Raw genomic sequence first — 19,077 nt, forward strand, 5'->3', positions numbered from 1 at the left:
CTATACATTTAGTTCATGGGAGGGCTTTTTTCAGTGCATTGAATAAAGATGAGAACTTTTTTAGTTTTAGTTTAAATGTGTTTTAGTTTTGTCACATTATCAGAATCTGTCACTCTTATAGTAACCATGTAATTTAGGATCGGTAAATGTCTTTAATGTTAAAGAGCACATGAGAGGTGGGTGGTAGAGCAATGAGGTTAAAAGCTGTACGCCACGACCCCGCTTGGCCTTAAACCAAATTTAATTAGCCATGCATTTAGTGATGTGAATAAGCTTTTCATGTTAAACCTGGCATGCTGAAGTCAAGCCTGCTTTGGATAGCTGTGGCCTAGATTACAGTCATAATTAATTTAGTGGTCTATGATTTATGCTCATTTTGTCATCTAATATGGCTAAAACTCTGGGCTTTCAGAACAGCCATAATCTAATGGGTACTTGTGTTTCCTAATAAAAACTTTAATTTCTGTTACAATAATAGACTGTAAGTTCTATTAGATGGCCCAAAACAGTGCGCTGACTGAGTACATGGGCATTTGTTGACTCTGTTCACCCACCCACCTGATTCGAGCTCATATCAGTAACTGATGATCAGGCCTGTAATTATGACCTCATAATTACTATTCATCCAGACAGACAAAAGATGTTAATAAGCAGCTTCTTCAAATCACAATGTATCCCATTCATAGGTATTCTTTGATGGAATTCAGTACAGTAATTATTCAAAACAACACCAGGCCTCTAAAATGAGGGGGTCAACCTGCCTTATGAAAAATGAATCTCAGAGTGATGCAATTCAAGTGTAAGAGTAGTATCCGGCTAGATTCGCCTAGCAAAGCCTGTTTCTAAGGCATATGGATAGATTTGTGTGACCAAAAAAAATAAACTGACTAACTGTGTCTAATTAATAATCTAATTCTGTCACATTAGTATTGTTGAATAAAAACATGGTATATGGAACAGTTAATTCCTGTTAACCCTAATTTGATTGGACAAGTGGCATTCCAATAATATTTTGTATATAACTCCAATTCTATGTTTTTAACTAATTCTACAAAATATAGTTTATAATATTCAGCACCACGACAAAAGAAATCATATTTTACCTGAGCTGTGAATGTGAGTACGTTGAAGACTGCGAAATAATGAGTTGTCCTCATCACTGGCTGCAAACGATTGCGAACAAACAGTTAACACAACCAGAATTCTCACCAGAATGATTCACGAACAAATGACTCTTGAACTGTGTCTTTTGGAATCAAGTTCAAAAGTTCAAAAAGTAACTTTTGAACCAGTCTTTAGAGCATGATCAGAAAAGAGAATTTATTTATATATCTAATAATACGTAAGCAAAATTGACCAAATGAATCGGAATCGAATCAAAAACATTATCGAATCGAGAGCTAGGATCTTCACTCCTACCAACAAGACTGCTCTAGTTAGATACTCAAACTCTGTTAAATAAAACCTACAGTAACAAGAAAAAACATTTTATTTTTAAAATGTGTGCGTCTTTAGTAAATTGGGGGAAAAATACAAATATTCTGAAATGCTTATTATAATTCATCCACTTGATATTGGGGAGTATAGATTTGCTCAAATACATTTGTGTCTAGGACCATTGCTAACTTTTACCTTTTACTTTAACTAAAAACTATGTTTTTGCGAAGAGAGAAGCATAAACCAGTTTAATCACGAGTAACATTACACATTACCAATGCCAAAAGAAGTAGTACAGCCTTGAAAGAGTCACAAGGAAAAATGCAATTGTTCTAAGTGCAAAGACAAAGGGTTGAGGTGTCAGAGGAACAACAGTTAATATATAAACAATAGACTGTGAGATAAAACAGAACACTGGTTTGTGATGTGGGCAAAACGGAAAGTTCCACCTATTGTTCTCTTTCCTTGAATTAATTTGCAAAGGCTCACAAGTCTTGGAAAGCACTACTGACTAAAGATTTGGTCAGGGGCTTTTTTGCTTGCGATTCTGTGAGGGTGTTGTGGGTGTTCCAGTTTTTCTGTGCTCTGCCCGCTGCTGTCTGGCTTGTAGCTCCTTTACCTCAGCCAGAACCTCTCTAGCTTCTCGCCAAGAGGAAATGGCCTCTTGTAAGAGCCGCTCAGCAGCTGCCCTCCTGCTGTCCCAGTCCAAAGCTTCACTGAGAGGAGAATCAGTACCCTTCATGCTTCTGAAATGGGGCGAGTAAGAGATCCGAAAAAAAGCGAGGTCTGTAGACTTCATATGGGGCGAGTTTGAGCCAGTGGACAGAGGCGATTCTGAACCTTTAATGTGGGTCAGATCGATGCATTTCGTATGGGGTGAACTTGATTCTTTTGAGTCGGGTGAGTCGATGCTCTTCGAACGAAGTGTGCGCTTGGAATGAGGGGATTTGGATGACTTAAAACGGGGCGAGTCCTTTGACTTCACATGTGGCGATTCTTTCCCTTTGGAACCAGGTGAATCTTTCACCCTTACTGATGGTGAGTCTATGTCTTTGCTGTGGGGTGAGCTATGTGAGCTTGAGCCCTTGGAGTGCGGTAAATCAGAGGCCTTGAGGTGGCGGAGACGGGGGGAGTCAATGCCTCTTAAGTAGGGATAAGATCCCATCCTTCCCCGATGGGGTTCATGTTCCTGAATTTCCGCTAGCAGCTCTTGAGTCCTCTGCAGCCGCTGGCTGATTAGTTCCTGCAGGTGGCCCGTGGGACTCTGGGCCAGTGTTGCCTGGACCCCATTCTTCTTGTTTGGTTTTCTCTCTCCTCGGGAAAGAGCGTCATCCATGGAAGCACATCGGTTACGGCCCTGAGCTTGCTTCTTTTCGTTTTGAGGTGTGTGAGGCTGGTTTTCATGGCTCCAGGAGAACACTTTGCCATCTGTAATGGAGGCCGGCGGCCTGGAAGCATCAGTGCCAGCACGTCGACGGCCAGGAGCCAGTTTATCCAGGCTTAACTGATGGTCCTTCAACCACCCATTCTGATCAGCATCCTCCTCATTTACCAAGTCCAGTGTCAGCATTCCATCAGAGGAGGCCGAGGCCTAAAACAAGAAAGCATGAAACACAATTTTTTTCTATTAAAGAGGCACTCACTTTTATTTGTTTTTCTAGCAGATATGCCTGATTTATGACAGATTCATCTTAAAAGGTGTCATGTACCAAATGTATGTACATGTAGGTTTGGGGTCAGTAAGATGTTTTACATGTTTTTTTAAGTCAGGAAGACTGGATTTATTTGATCAAAAAGACAGTAAATGGCAATGTTGTTAAATAATATTACAATTTAAAAGAACTGTTCTATATTTTAATATATTTTCAAATTAAATTTATTCCTGTGATGCCAAAGCTGAATTTTCAGCAGCCATTACTCCAGTCTTAAGTGTCACATGATCCTTCAAAAATCATTGAGGATTTGGTGCTTAAGAAACTATTCATATTATTATCAATGTTGAAAACAGTTGTGCGTCTTAATATTTTTGTGGAATGCATGATGCATTTTTGTCAGGATTCTTTGATGAATAGAAAAATCTGAAGGAAATCATTTGTAAAATTAATAAAAGGTCTAATGTTTAATGCATCTATGCTCTTTGGTGAAAAGTATAAATTATTTTTTAAAACACCTTATTTACCCTAAACCTTTGAACAGTGGAGTACATTAAAAAAGGATTCTTTGATTAATAAAAAGTTCAGAGCTGCGTTTATTTGAAATAAAACATTTCTAAAATAGAGATTAAGTCTTTACTGTCCGTTTTGATCAGATTAATGCATCCTTGCAGAATAAAGACAACTAGTAAAGAAAACTAATTTCTTAAATAAATAAATCTTACTGACCCCAAAACTTTTATTTGGGGTCATTAAAAGCATTTTGACAATTTAGATGCACAACGACAGATAAATTAAATAACAGAATCCTAGTCAAAGAGATAGAACTGAAAGGTAAACATTCATATTATGTGTAAAACTGTTAAATTAGGAAAAATGCATTTAAATAGTTAGGTTTCAGTAAAGTTTTCTGGACTATCTGTTATGCAGTCTAGTTATAAATAGCTGCATATAAGTTTCATCTCTACTGCGCCAAACAACCACCTAGTGCCATGAAGTCAGTACATTTCCACCGGCGCACAACAGTATAAACAGACAAACAACAACAGTCATCTGAATCAAATGCCACCCACCACCGCCATGAGATGACCCCGCGTGGGCAAACGGCGCCCAAGTGGGATCTTGGCCCGATCGCGTGTAGGGTGAGCCAGAAGACTCTCCTCCTCAATTGTGACCTGCAGAGAAAAACAAAACAAAACTGGAGCTGAGATCATTTTTATTATATTAACACAGTCATTTTCAGCAGCCTTATATGGTTTCTAATTTACACAACACAAAAGGCCTATATGACATCAAGTGTTAATTAGTCTCACTTTCATCTCAGTTTTATCCAGCAGTTGTTGGTGTGAAAATTAATTTGCAGATTTATAAATAGAAGTTGATATATGCAGATGATGTTAAATTCACACAAGTGGGTTTCTATGTGAACTGCAGTGATTTTACAAGTGAAAACAAGACTGTGTAAAATCCTTTCCTACATATAAAGTTGTTGTTATCAGTTTCTACTAGATCATTTTCATCATTAGAAAAGATAATTGGAAAGCTCATTTTAATTATTGTGGCTAGAGCAATAAAGAAGACTTTGAAAAGAAGTCTCTTATGCATTGGAAAAAAATACAATAAAAAAAAGTAATATTGTGAAATATTATTATACTTTTTTAAAAATTCTATTTTAATATATTTTAAAATGTTATTTATTTATTTGATGCAAAGCTGAATTTTCAGCAGCCATTACTCCAGTTTTCAGTGTCAAATGATCCATGAGAAATCATTCTAATATGCTAATTTGGTGCTCAAGTAACATTTCTTATTATTATCAATGTAAAAATTATTATTTGATAAATAGAAAGTTCAAAAGGACAGCATTTATTTGAAATATTATAATTTTTTTTATGTAAAAGTCTTTACTGTAAGTCTTGATCAGTTTAATACATCCTTGCTGAATAAAAAGTAAATTTCTTAATGAGAAAATTAATTTCTAAGATTTTTTTTACTGACCCCAGACTATACATATATATATATATATATAATAGATAAAAAATTATATATAATGTATTGTATCAATTACATAAATTTTATTATAATAATATTTCACACAATCATGTGTATAATAACAATATATAATATTAATCTATAATTAAATATAATATTAAATAATATTGATGGTTTAACAGTGCTTAGCCTAAATGTTTGTCATGGGTATGTCAAAAAAAGTAGTAAATATTTTCCACATTTATTGTTTTTGTAAAATAATTACATTTCCAGTATCCTAAAAGTTAAAAACACAAATAATGACAGGAAGATAGAAAAATCTAACAGGAAGTGGAAGAGAGTTAGCACTAGAATATAAAAGAGAAAGAAATTTATATAGAAAGAGACTGACTAATGAGAGGAAAGAGAGTGGGGAGAGACTGCAGGAGTGGAAAGCTAAAATATAGGTGGGAAGATGAGCATTAAACAGCAAGGAATAAAAAAAGAATATTTGAAATGTCTGTACTCACCTCATCCAGCACACGATTCTTAGCTCTGGTAATAGCATTATTTAAAACATTGATCCAAGATTCCTTCTCCTCTGGACTGACGGTCAGAAATACAAGATTGGGGCTCTAATGCAGTAAAAAATATATTAAAATATTAAAAATTAAAGATTTTAAAATAAATGATGGTGTTATTTTGAATTTCCAAACATGCATTTTTAGGGTCTTTGGAAAAAACGAACACAAACAAATTTTCCTTGATCTTTTCACTAAAGAATCAGTTGCTCATTGCAAAATCTTCATGTTTTCGAAGTTATGCAGGATATGATCTCTTTTAAGATTTCATCAAAAAGTACTTTGATGTTGACTGACACAGATTCTTCTTCTCTTTTGTACTGAACTATAAATTAAGAAACTGGTTCAAATCAGACCTCACAAAAGTAAAATAGGCACAAATTGAATTGTACCCTATTTTTTTAACCATAACATCATAATGTTTTGTTCTTACCTTGTTTCCAGGGTGTTGGCAACGGAGCAGAGTAAATTTACTGTGGTTCTTCTTGCTATGACTCTTGGCCTTTCGCAGTTCCTCCGAGCGCTCATACTGTGCCAGGTCAAACACTTCATGAGTCTTCCCATCATTCTTCATCTGGACACAAGAACAGCAGCATCAGCACACAGACACAGGCCATCACCAGGCCTGAAGCTAGAAACAACTGCTATCATTCATTGAAATTATCAGCAGTGCTTTCCCAGTCCAACTGTGCAGACAACAGTGAATCATGGTGGGACATATTGATTTTAGCTCCAAGGACAGCAATAATTAATGTTCAACAGAACACTGCTGTAAGATCATCCATGCTGATGCTGATCACAAATCACAATAAACATTTATTTTTCATAAAGTAACAAAACATCTGTACCCTTTTTTAAAGGGATAGTTCACTCAAAAATGATAATTGAGTCATGGTACTCTCGTGAACACGTGTTGAAGACTGATACGGAAGAGAAGAAACTGTTGAATAAAGTCTTTATTTTTGTTTTCTTTGCGCACAAAAAGGTCTCATAGCTTAATAACTTTAAGGTTAAACCACTGATGTCACATGAACTATTTTAATGATGTCCTTACTACGTTTCAAGGCCTTGAACGTGGTAGTTCCAGTGATGTCTATGCAGTCAGAAAGCGCTCGGATTTCATCAAAAATATCTTAATTTGTGTTCCAAAGATGAACGAAGGTCTTACGGGTTTGGAACAACATGAGGGTGAGCAATTAATGACAGAATTTTCATTTTTGGGTGAACTACCCCTTTAAGGTTATCTGAACAATACATAGAACAAGTACAGCTAAATATATTTTGTATATTAAATTGGTAATATGTTTCTGTGGACAACAATAACAACAACAAAAGCAATAGAAAGCATGTTTAACTGTTCAATTCTAAAGTTAATTATTTACTTGTCTATGGATGGAAACGAGTTTCTACCTCAGAGTAAAAAAAAAAGATACTTTATTTGACTTTATTTTTCCAAATTGCTCATTTATTTCTTACAATTGCAACTATACCTCACAATGGGAACTTTATTGCTCATAACTGCTCATTTTTTTATTTGTCTTTAGGCTGCATTAATTTGTTAACAAAAATACAGTAATATTGTGTAATATTATTACAATTTAAAATAATTGTTTTCTATGTAAATATATTTTAAAATGTAATTTATTAATGGATAGAAATGTTAAAAGAACAGCATTTATTTGAAATTGAAATTATAAATGTTTTTGCTGTCATATTTGATGTGTCCTTGCTAAATAAAAGTATTAATTTCTTTGGGAAAAATCTCACTGACCACAACTTCTGAATCTCAGTGACATTATATCACTCAATGTGAATTTATTATTTGAAAATTATGAGGTGTGAGTACATTATTTTTCTGATGTGACTTACACAATGAAACCTCAAGAACAGCACAAACCTCACACACATATAACCAAGCCTAGCTCAGAATATATTCTCTCTTCATGCCAAATAGTACAAAAGGAATAGAGTTGTGACTGGTGTTCTTTTTCATCAGAAATCAAGACAGATGCTCCAAACGGTTTTCAGTTAGTCCAGCTCCTCCTCTAATTATTCAACCAGTGACCCATCTGTGAAAATGCCTCATTTTAAGACAGGTCAGTCCTCATTATAGCTGACTGTGGTGGAAAAGTGGTAAATTTCACTGAACCTGAGGGAGGAAAACCCCACAGTGGGACTTTAAATCCCACAGAGACACAATGAGGGTCACAAGGGTTTCTGCACAAAAACTCAATGCTAGAGGGATTAACATACACTATGTGATGTCACACGGAGCAAAAAAAGATAAACATAGACATTTTGGGTCAGAGTTCTGCATGGTTACCATGCATTCACCATAGCAATGGAAATACGCAACAAAAGAATCTGGTGTCAGTTTGAGATTAAAGTACAAAGATCAAAGTGATCCGTGATCATAGAGTAGGCACAAGCAAACCAACCTGTTCATAACATCTCTAGTTAATATGACTCTACAATATCATATTCTGCTTTAAGAGAGTGAAATGTAGGTAACATCCTCCCTGGCACATATGGCCAAAGGTAATCTGTGTAACCGTATGCCTCCAGATGGCCTCCTGGGGTGTAAATGTGAGTGAGCGCACACTCTGAGAAAGAGCGTACTAGTGATGCTAATATGGGGCAAAAGACCCCTGGAGAAAAAGAGCCTGGCCTCTCTTCACCACATCAATATTTAATTCCCCCACTGTTAGCACAGCACGTTCCCGGCAGGGGGCCATCTTGATCTCTGGATTAACCACCTCCAAAAATAACCCACTAACTGACCATCTTCATTCTGACAGAGGTAACTCCAACAACTAGATGTAAAGACTAAAACACAGCCTTCGTAAAGAGTACTCCTATGAATATTACATTCTCTTGATGCTTTTTCCAGAAATTCCCAAGTATTTCAGAAGAGATATGGTTTTTAGAGGCATTGTGAATTGGTATTTTACTAAGCCATGCAACCAGAAGACTGTTTCAGGATGTAAGGAGAATACAGTGTAGTAAACATTTACTTGCCTAGTTTTACTTCTACGACCAGGCAGGAATTAAAGGTGGAAATAGATTTGCAGAATCCCCTCGAATCACGTGTTTAGAGTGTTCTGTAATCTGGTTGACTGCATTATTTTGAGGTCAACCAATTTTTCTAAAACATACATAATTAAAATAAACACCATAAGTAAACCTGAAAGCGTTTGCCATGCCAAATGGATGTAAGCCAGTGTTCAAATATCAGAACTAACACAGATGATTAGACTGAGTGACACCTTATTTATTTGATATAAAAGAAAGATAAAATCTCATATCAATCTAATATATGTATATGTATGTGTGTATATATATACAGTGCCCTCCAAAAGTATTGGAACAGTAAGGCCAATTCCTTTATTTTTGCTGTAGACTGTAAACATTTGGGTTTGACATCAAAAGATGAATATGAGATGAGAGATTAACGTTTCAGCTTTTATTTACAGGTATTTTCATCTGGATCGGATACACAACTTAGAAGATAGCACCTTTAGTTTGAACCCACCCATTTTTCATGTTACCAAAATTATTGGAACATGTGACTGACAGGTGTGTTTTGTTGCCCTGGTGTGTCCTATTTAATTGATTATTCAAACAATAAATATCACTGAATATCTGCGCTCAGTTTCAGATCTGTGCAGACTGCATTTATAGTTAGTTAGACGTGTAACCAACATGAAAACCAGAGAGGTGTCTATGGGTGAAAAACAAGCAATTGTGAAGCTGAGAGAAGATGAAAAATCAATCAAACCATTGCACAAACACGGGCAATAGCAAGTACAACCATTTGGAATCTCCTGAGGAAGAAAAAAACCACTGGTGTACTAAGTAACACACCTCAAACGGGTAGATCAAGGAAAACATCTGCAGTTGACGACAGAAACATTGTGACAGCTGTAAAGAAAGACCCTAAAACAACTGTTAGTGACATCAGCAATAACCTCCAGAGGGCAGGAGTGAAGGTATCACAAGCTACTGTTCGCAGAAAACTCCATGAACAAAAGTACAGAGGCTACACCAGAAGATGCAAACCACTCATTAGCAAGAAGAATAGGAGACGAGCCTCAAAAATTCTGGGACAAGGTTTTATGGACTGATTTTATGGACCAAAGTGATGGAAAGGCTAAAGTTTGGAGAAAGAAAGGATCTGCTCATGATCCCAAACATACAAGCTCATCTGAAACACAGTGTACACAGGTGTACATTATAGTACACATTACACAAGTAATGTAATGGCTTGGGCTTTCATCGCTTCTTCTGGGACAGGCTCATTAATCTTCATTAATGATGTAACACATGATGGCAGCAGCAAAATTAACTCAGAAGTCTACAGAAATATTTTGTCTGACAATTTACAGAAAGATGCAACCAAACCGATTGGGAGATCCTTCATCATGCAGCAAGATAATGACCCAAAACATAGTGCCAAAACAACAAAGGAGTTCATCAGGGGCAAGAAGTGGAAGGTTTTAGACTGGCCAAGTCAATCTCCAGACTTAAACCCTGTAGAGTATGCATTGTACCTGCTAAAGAAGAGACTGAAGGGAGTAACCCCCCAAAACTGAAAGAGGCTGCGGTGAAAGCCTGGAAAAGCATCACAAAAGAAGAATACAAAAGCTTGGTGATGTCAATGGGTCACAGGCTTGATGCAGTTATTGAAAGCAAAGGATTTGCTACTAAATATTAAGTCTTTTTCACTTTAATCTATGTTAATTCTATCTGTTCCAATACTTTTGGTAACATGAAAAATGGGTGGGTTCAAACAAAAGGTAAGGTGCTATCTTCTAAATTGTGTATCAGATCCAGATGAAGATACCTGTAAATAAAAGCTGAAATGTTAATCTCTCATCTCATATTCATCTTTTGATGTCAAACCCAAATGTTTTCAGTCTACAACAAAAATAAAGGAATTGGCCTTATTGTTCCAATACTTTTGGAGGGTAATGTGTATATATATATATATATATATATATATATATGAAAATCTTACTAAATTAACAATAACATACTTGAGATATGATAATATATACATACTATTTTATATAGGCCTATATATAGAGTAAATGATAATATACATTAAATATACAAATACACACACACACACACACACACATAACAAGAACAAATGTGAAATTTTCTGAACTAATGTAATGATAGTATTACTACTAATAATAAAATAATTAAAACATTATTTTTAAGTAATATTTACCATAAAATATATTTAATAGAATTTATTTAGCAGAAAAATGTAAAAAAAAAAAAAAATTTTTTTTAAGTATTTAAAAAAAATAATAATAAATTATTTTTTATAAAATCAGTTAATTAGAGAGTGTCTTGAATATATGATGTTTTGTGCAATATTGACACATTTACAGATTTCTGTGAATCTACACTGTTTATGGGTAAATCCTCAGTACATATTTACATATGATCCATTTGCACACAATGCACTCGCAGCCATGACTGATCAGCCTGAATACAGTGAATAATACTAGACTACAGCATCAATTATTTACACCAGATATATAGAGAGAGCTTGAAAAGAAGCACTTTGAACACAGTTATAGATGCTCAGCTGTCTACATATATACACTTCAAATGATTCACTTGGGAGTCAAGAAGGATCGCAGCCTTTACGACTCGTGTTGTATAAGATGCGCTTCACTATGCTATATGAGTGAGATCAATTGAAGAGTTATGTCAAGTGACATCATTCTGGTAAGAACAGGTCTACCTTGAGCACTGAAGGAAAGTCAAGTGCATAACGTTAACAGTACTATAGACAACCATGGCAAACAATACACACAGCCTGAAGGCAGCCAGAGGACAGACCTACATACTCAGACTGATGCAACCTGCTGACATTGTGTTCTGATTTTATAAAAATAACCTTGCTTGCCTGACCAGTGGAAGAATTCACAGGGCTGGAAGTGGGTACACAGAATGCTAATAATCTGATCTGTGGCTCCTTTTACAACTTTAATTTCACTGAATAACTGAGGTATCTTGTGAAAATATGATGTCATGGATATTTTGGTAATTCAAATGTTGACAGTGGACAATGAGAGATTTAAGGCTAAATTGCTTTGAGCATAGAATGTACGTATATCCATCAAATTAAAGAAATAATTCATCCAAAAATGAAATATACTCCAAGAATTTGTTTGGTCATTGGAACAGATTTGGAGAAATGTATCATTACATCACTTGCTCACATAGATCCTCTGCAGTGAATGGGTGCCATCAAAATGAGAGTCCAAACAGCTGATAAAAACATCATCATAATCCACAAGTACTCCAGTCCATCACTTAACATCTTGTGAAGCGTTTTTAATATTTTGGGTTTAGATGGTTGCTTCCGACTATCCATAAAATAGTTTTCTCATTTTAATTGGTAGAGAAATGTGTACAGATAAGTCATTAATTGATGGACTTGAATCGTGTGGATTGTTGTGAATTTTTTATCAGCTGTTTGGACTCTCATTCTGACGGCACCCATTCACTGGTGAGGATTCATTGGTGAGCAAGCAATTTAATGCTAAATTTCTCTGTTACAATGAAAAAACAAACTCATCTACATCTAACAGTTACGTATTTATTTATGTTTTGAAGGAGGGGGGGGGGGGGGTATTCCTCTAATAATTTATCAAATTAGTTAGTAATATACTCATGTATTAAAATACATTAAAACACTTGAACTTTAATTTTCCCTTAATGCTTTAAATTTAAGATCTATAAAACCATAACACTGAACTCAAGGTGCCAACTGCATCAGTGTCAGCAGGACCAGTTTATGTTCGTGTGGTTTGTCTCTGTAAAGTCCATGTTTAAATAATTTACCACTATAAATAGAAAACATTCTTCTTCACTACGACACCACCTGCATTTTGTGTGTGCACTTGATTCCACATGTAAATCAATGTTTTTTTTAAAGTATGGATTGTTCTCTTCTTATTTTAATTATATCCAAGTTAATTTCTAAAAAACAGATTAACAAAAAGAAAGAATGGTATGGTGATGATCTTGATTTGAATCTTAAAGGGGTCATCGGATGCTAAATTCACGTTACAAGTTGTTTGAACATAAATGTGTGTTGGAAGTGTGTGTACACATCCATCCTATAATGATAAAAATCCACCCAGTGTTTTTTTTTTTTAAACCCTATTTTAAAATCCTCCTTCTCAAATCAGGCTGTTCTGAGATTCCTGTCAGAATGACGTAGTTCTGTACAGACTGCTCCCACAATAGTTGATTGACAAGACCGTCTTACCTTAGACTCACCCTGAGTGAGCTGTGAGCTGTCCGCTATTGTGTTGACTCTGGTGCAGGGGAAGACAAGATGTCTCAGATTAAGCGATTGAAGTGTTTAGTTGTTGGATGTAATAATGAATATAGCAGTCATCATTTACTCCTGACATCTGAGCCGCTGAAGAGGCAGAGGATTAACATTACTTTCGCTTTGAAGTGAATGCGGCGATCCCCGATCTACATAAATGCTTCTATGTTCGCCCGAATCATTCGTGATCCAGCTTCATCTACAGAAGAAGTGAGTATAAGGGTTTTTATGAATCTCTGCAAATTGCTTTTCCTGATAATGTGCTAGTAAGCCAGTTTCGCGGCTGAAGTTTAGTATGCTCCATATATATATATATATATATACCTAGATGCTTCATTATGGACTGTTTCTAAGGGCCACGCAGTAAGCCATCTGCCATTTTTGGAACGGTCTGCGAATCATTGAGCGCATTGACTGTGTGTGTCTACAACAGCAAGTTATACACTTGTTTATCTTTGAATATTCATTGATTATTATGGTGAATGAGAGATGGCTGACGCAGCAACGTATCTGGAGCGGTCGAATAGGGAATCTACACATATCTATGGTCTGCTCGTCACTCCACGGAAGACAGGGGCGGGATCAGCAGAGCTCACTAGTATTTAAAGAAACATGGACTAGATCAGCGTGCTGAAGAAAGAGCTGATTTTGACAGGGTATAGTAGGTGTATTTTACACTACCATAGAGAAATTTTAATCAAAGTATGTTATAGACTTTTCATTAAGACCCTAAAGGATCAAATCAACTTGTGTAAAATGGGCATTTGATGACCCCCTTTAACAAATATCACCTAATAAACTATGTATAAAAACAATAAAAACTAAAGATCATTTTTAGAGTTGCATGAATATTCATGTTCATGGTAAACTTAAAAAGCTTATCTGTTTCTTATTTGTGCCACTAACAGGCCATACATTGCAGCAACCCTTCATTTAAATGTTGTATGTAATTTGTTTACATGGGTTTCTTATGATGGTGTGACACTGGATTCAGAGCATCCCCAGTAAGCGAGAGAGGTGCAGCTGGGTCTGGAATCTTTTAATGTAAATATCAACATCATCCAAAAAACAGCAGCTGTGTGAATGAAGGATATGCAAATGCCTTCTCAACTCTTAAAACCATTTATGTCACTTTAATGAGAAAAACAAGGGCACCGCTGTATAGTTTCCATGATGAAATGTTGTTATGTGATGGCTCTGTGAAACTGATGTAGGCCTACAGGCAGTGACAGAATCAAGCTGCTACACTTCCATGAAAATTACAACCATCCCTCCACACATGCTTCAAGTGAGCAAATGATTCAATTGTAAAGATTTGCTGCTCCTATAATGAACCGGAAATTGAATTCAACTGAATATCTGTAAGCAACTTCCAGAACCTTCAGGGATCTTTGGTACAGGCACTGACACAAAATCCATGACACAAGCACAGGTTCACGTGCTGCTTGTTGTTTCAGACCACAGCTCAGTTTCAATTTCCAGTGTTTATATAATACCCTTTAGAAAATTATAGCTTGTCAAAGGGATTACTTTGATGTTGGAAAAGTATGTATTTTATATCAAGGGCAGGAGGTTTTGGCAAACATTAATTATTAACATTCATAACTCACTACACAATGACTATATAGTAGTTGACATGGTATACTTTCGCAATTTTGATTGATCATTTTGAGCAGTAGCGTGCACAGGCCTCTGGAGGGGCAGGAGCGAAATGGTGTTAGGAGGGAACAATCGCGGACCGGTGGTTCCCCCTCAGCTAGGTGTTAAAGATAAAAATCTTTGTCATTATTTTATCTTTGTTATTAAAAAATGAGAACAAAGATACACATTACAAATACACACAATATAGAAATAAAATAAACAGTGTTTTATTTTCAGGTACAATAGGTGTATTTAGCAGGAGCATTCAAGAAACTGAATGAACAAATATAAAAATAAAATTAAAATAAAACACTATATAGATTGATTCCTATCAAAGAAACTGTATTAAAGTTTTTCAGTCAAGAGTAGTGTGATTTTTCTCTTTGTGTTTGGTGTTTTATTAACATTAAAGGAATAATTCACCCAAGAATTAAAATAGGCTAGTGTTTTATTCTTATAACCTTCATTTACTTACTAAAAAGTTGTTTTAAACCTAAGTTTCCTTCTTCTGCTAAACATAAACGCTATTTTGAAGAAGGTGAAAAACCAAACAGTTGCTGGTCCACAGTGACTTCCATAGTATTTTTTTGCTCCTACTGTCAAAGCCAATGTGGACCAGCAACTACTTGGTTACCCAGATTCTTCAAAATATCTTCTTACTGATGTGAATGTATGTGGCACTGTACAGTATATTGATACGGCGGTGCCAGAACTGCAGCTGATAGAATGTGCGCTGTAGCAAGATACAACAATATTTCTTCAAAAGCAGATCGTGGAGAAATTTTATCAGGGCCACTGCTGGCCAAATGGGTGCCCTAAGCATAATTTTATTGTGGTGCTCACTCCCTCAAATATTATGGAAGTAAAAAAAAAGAAAATACCTACCATAGGGGTCAAAATAGAACTTTAATAAAATATAAAAGTAAATAAATAAATAAATTGTAATTAAATTGTATTATTTACAAATGACAATTGTAGCTCTAGACAGTTACCTATGGCAGTAATACAGTTGTCTGATTGATTTTATGGTCTCAAGCATTCAGAAATCACGCAAAAGAAAATTAAAGCAGTTTTACTACGAAAACCATGGTTAATTTTTGTAAAGGTTGTGATGTCCACATGTTTTTTGTTGAAGAAATTATAGAGACTGTGTCATCTATAGCAAAAAGGTGGCAAAAAATGAAAGATTAATTGGATATTTGAACTAAATGTTTGGTCAATAGTCTATTAAACAAGGATATGATCGTCCTGTAAGTGTAACAGCAGCAATGACCAGGCCTTTGGCGCCCTTTACAGGCATTTATAACATGTAATGTTGAAAAAAAACAATAGACTGGTTATTTTACTGGTTATAATGAGACTTGTATTGGTTTTAATGGAAACTGTAATGTACCCTGTTGGTCTCTGATGGTAATTGGTCACCTTTTATTGGTGGCTTGTTAAAACCAATAAATCCTAATGGAGTATGTCCCAAAACACACTACAGAAAACTTTTTTATGGTTATAATGGTTAAAAGTTGATGGTTTGTAATGGCATTTGTGATTTATTTGTGATGGTGTTAGAATTTTCTGTGATGGTCTATATTGGGGTTTTTTTCAGCAGGGTTGCCTCATTGTTTTTATATAATGCATTTTTAGTCAATTTAAAGACTGTTGTTGGCTTATCTGCGTTTATAACCACACAAAAAATAATAATAATAATAATAATAAAAATAAATATATATATTATCTTAATACTTCTTTGATTATGAATGTAGGCTACCTGAAAGTTGTTTTTTCTTTTCTTGGCGCCGGATTGCTGATGTCACGGGCATAGTTGTCCATCAATTATGATCATCTGCATTCAGCCGAAAGCATGAGGTGCGAACGGTCGCAACTGGTATGGTGCAAACCCCCCCCCACCCCACCCCGCAAGTTGGTGCCCTAGGCAAACTGCGTACTCTGCATATAGTTGAGCGGCGGTACTGATTTTAGCGTCAACGATATCGTTCATATCGCACAGACCGGACCGCATTAACGAGTTACTGTGCCCCCCGCTTTCCATCCTCTCCCCTCCTTGCTGAACATGATCGATTTCGAAAACGAAAGTGAATTAAAACAGCGCGCAAAAGAAAGCGATTGCACGCTTTAGCAGCGTCAGCAACTGCACGCGATCACACACACACAACGTGATTTGTGCCCCCCCTAGAAACCGTGCACGCCACTGATTTTGAGCATGACATCATTAAAATCTTAATAACTCACCTCTTTTTCAAAGATGTACAGATGATCTCCTTTAAGCATCACAAAGCGGTTTCGCCATATTTCCCTAAATATTCCTTTACCACTGAACCTGCGGATCCAGCCTACTTTATCTGGTTGGGGTGATGGCTGGTTGGCATCCTGAAGACCCTGAGTGTGTCAACAATGGCCCGGTTAGTGTGTCGCAAGTCTTACATAATAGCATTCAAGTTCAAACAGATCTCTGTCGCACTGCACTGTACTTTTTTAACTACTAGTAAGTCTTCCAATAGTGACTGGCATATTTTCACTAGTATTTTAACCAGTAAGTCCCAGTATGTCTCTCTGTCAGTTTCCAAGCACTTTTACTAGTTACTAGATCCAGTTGTTCAGTATCAATTTATTAGAGAGTGCATATACAATTTTTCAATAGTAGCCTAATATATTTTAACAGAACAAATTGCTGTCATATAGCAAGTAAAAAAAAAAAACTATTGTGACTAGTGAAAAATGTCACTTGCAACAACTGGAATGCATATTAGTGTCATATATATAGGTAATATCTTATGGGATGGAATAGATAGTCTACTATTAACTATTGAGCAACTACAACTAATAGACTATTAGTTCCCATGTCTAATTAAATTGGACTCACTATTGGTAGGCCTATTAGCAGGATACTGAAAGTAAATTTACAAATATAGCCTAGTATTCGGTATTGGATTACTTACTAATAATGAAAAATACTGGGAACAAAACATTTATATATTGCACCCTAATAAAAGTCAAATTTTCACTCTGTGGCCTGTTATTTAGTGGAAAAAAAATCCCAAAATTGGTCAATTAAGGGTGTGGTTAATTGAATATTCTGTTAAATAAAAGAACAGATGAGCCAATTACACGAGTGACTAGCATATAACACATAGGCTATATACGATCTCATTCATAACAAAGGAGTCATTGTTAAATAAATTTACACATTTGAAAACAGAGTACAAATACTTGCGCTGTATTAGATTGTCACTGTTCAATTAAACTATTAAATTATGAGCATTCAAAATCAATATTTTAACATCATAGACTCTCACCCTTTTTACCAAATGGCTTTTCTTCATGCTGTTCGCAAAATGTATCTTTCCCGAAGTATATCCCGCGATTTGTCCCGCTTTAGAAGAAACAGAGATGTTTTTGTTTATCTTTTTCTGAGAATTTGCCGCGTGCAGGTGCTAAAGATGGGATGATGTGCTGGCTCTCAGTGCTGATTGACTGCCAGTCTCTACACTGATATTTGCAAACCGCGGGCACAGGCTCGCCATTGGCTTGGGTGAGTCCCTGCTGCTGCTGTGCTTCTCACCGAAACGGATTTTCCCGTTTATAGAGCTCGACTGCTCCATCTATTGAACGAGCACAGCTGTCGGTGTGATGTCACGCTGCATATTGAGCCTCAATGGCTTTCTTTTTGCCCCTCAAACACAGTGCAAATCGGCGTATAGCACATAGGGTTATTTTCAGTAGTATAATCGTTTTGTTTATGTGTGTAACCTGAAGAATTCAAGAATATAGCCCTTGTTTGATAAGTTTTATGTGATATCTAGCAAATATAAAGCTACAACTGAATAACTTGCATTGAGAAACATGAGAGGAGAGCGGGTCACATACAAAAGTTGCCCATAGGGCTATTTAGATGTTTCCATATTTTATCCTGCAAACTAAAATGTCGAAATCATATTTTTGTGATAACTGTTGGATAACAATTGAACACAATGGAACAACATTGGCATATTGAGGCAAAGATATTTTCATAAATTGCAGGCAGGGCAAGTTTACAAAAAATAACACTTAATTTTTGATGTTTCATGCATCATTTTCCTACATAACTGATTAACTGTTTAAATTGCTTAAATACATAAAGCCAGGTTTTATTTTCGACAACCTACCTCATATAGTGTGAAAATATAGTACTGGGGCATGTTGTCACAAAGTCAAAGCATCTATAAAGAAATATATAAATAACCTTTAAAAACACCTTGAGAGATATTCACTGAAATAAAAGTGTGACAAGTTCTTTATTAAAAAGTCATGCAACAGCCTTTTATTTCAGTAAACCTAAAAAGAAATGTGTGCCAGTTGTGGCACAAGTTAAAAATTACAATAAATGAGAGCTCAGATCTGCATATTACAAATAAACAGAATTAAAATAAACAAACTTATT

The 19,077-nt window shown here is 35.7% G+C and overlaps 1 protein-coding gene across 2 annotated transcripts; it reads right to left on the bottom strand.

Annotated features, from left to right (window-relative positions):
- Nucleotides 1-1,472: 1,472 nt before the first annotated feature.
- LOC306847334 (pleckstrin homology domain-containing family O member 1-A-like) lies at nucleotides 1,473-18,235 on the bottom strand. 2 transcript variants are annotated; one of them, XM_079381230.1, is made up of 6 exons: nucleotides 17,954-18,235; nucleotides 16,890-17,036; nucleotides 6,075-6,215; nucleotides 5,591-5,695; nucleotides 4,163-4,264; nucleotides 1,473-3,028 (listed from the first exon to the last, which is right to left on the bottom strand). In XM_079381230.1, the coding sequence occupies exons 1-6, from the start codon at nucleotides 17,978-17,980 to the stop codon at nucleotides 1,961-1,963; spliced, it is 1,590 nt and encodes a 529-aa protein (XP_079237356.1). In that variant the 5' UTR covers nucleotides 17,981-18,235; the 3' UTR covers nucleotides 1,473-1,960. The 2 variants fall into 2 exon arrangements, with proteins under 2 accessions (XP_079237356.1, XP_079237357.1); XM_079381231.1 differs by lacking the exons at nucleotides 16,890-17,036; nucleotides 17,954-18,235 and adding an exon at nucleotides 16,408-16,643 and having other exon boundaries at nucleotides 1,474-3,028.
- Between the last annotated feature and the right edge of the window lie 842 nt (nucleotides 18,236-19,077).

The sequence above is a fragment of the Barbus barbus genome (genome assembly GCF_936440315.1).
Source record: "Barbus barbus genome assembly, chromosome: 27".
Taxonomy (NCBI): domain Eukaryota; kingdom Metazoa; phylum Chordata; class Actinopteri; order Cypriniformes; family Cyprinidae; genus Barbus; species Barbus barbus.

Coding starts and splice junctions, on each gene's coding strand:
- LOC306847334 (XM_079381230.1), bottom strand. CDS start 17,980: ATGAAGAAAAGCCATTTGGTAAAAAGG. Junction 6,216..16,889: donor TGTACATCTTTGAAAAAGAG/GTGAGTTATTAA, acceptor TCTTGTGTCCAG/ATGAAGAATGATGGGAAGAC. Junction 5,696..6,074: donor GCCAACACCCTGGAAACAAG/GTAAGAACAAAA, acceptor TTACTGCATTAG/AGCCCCAATCTTGTATTTCT.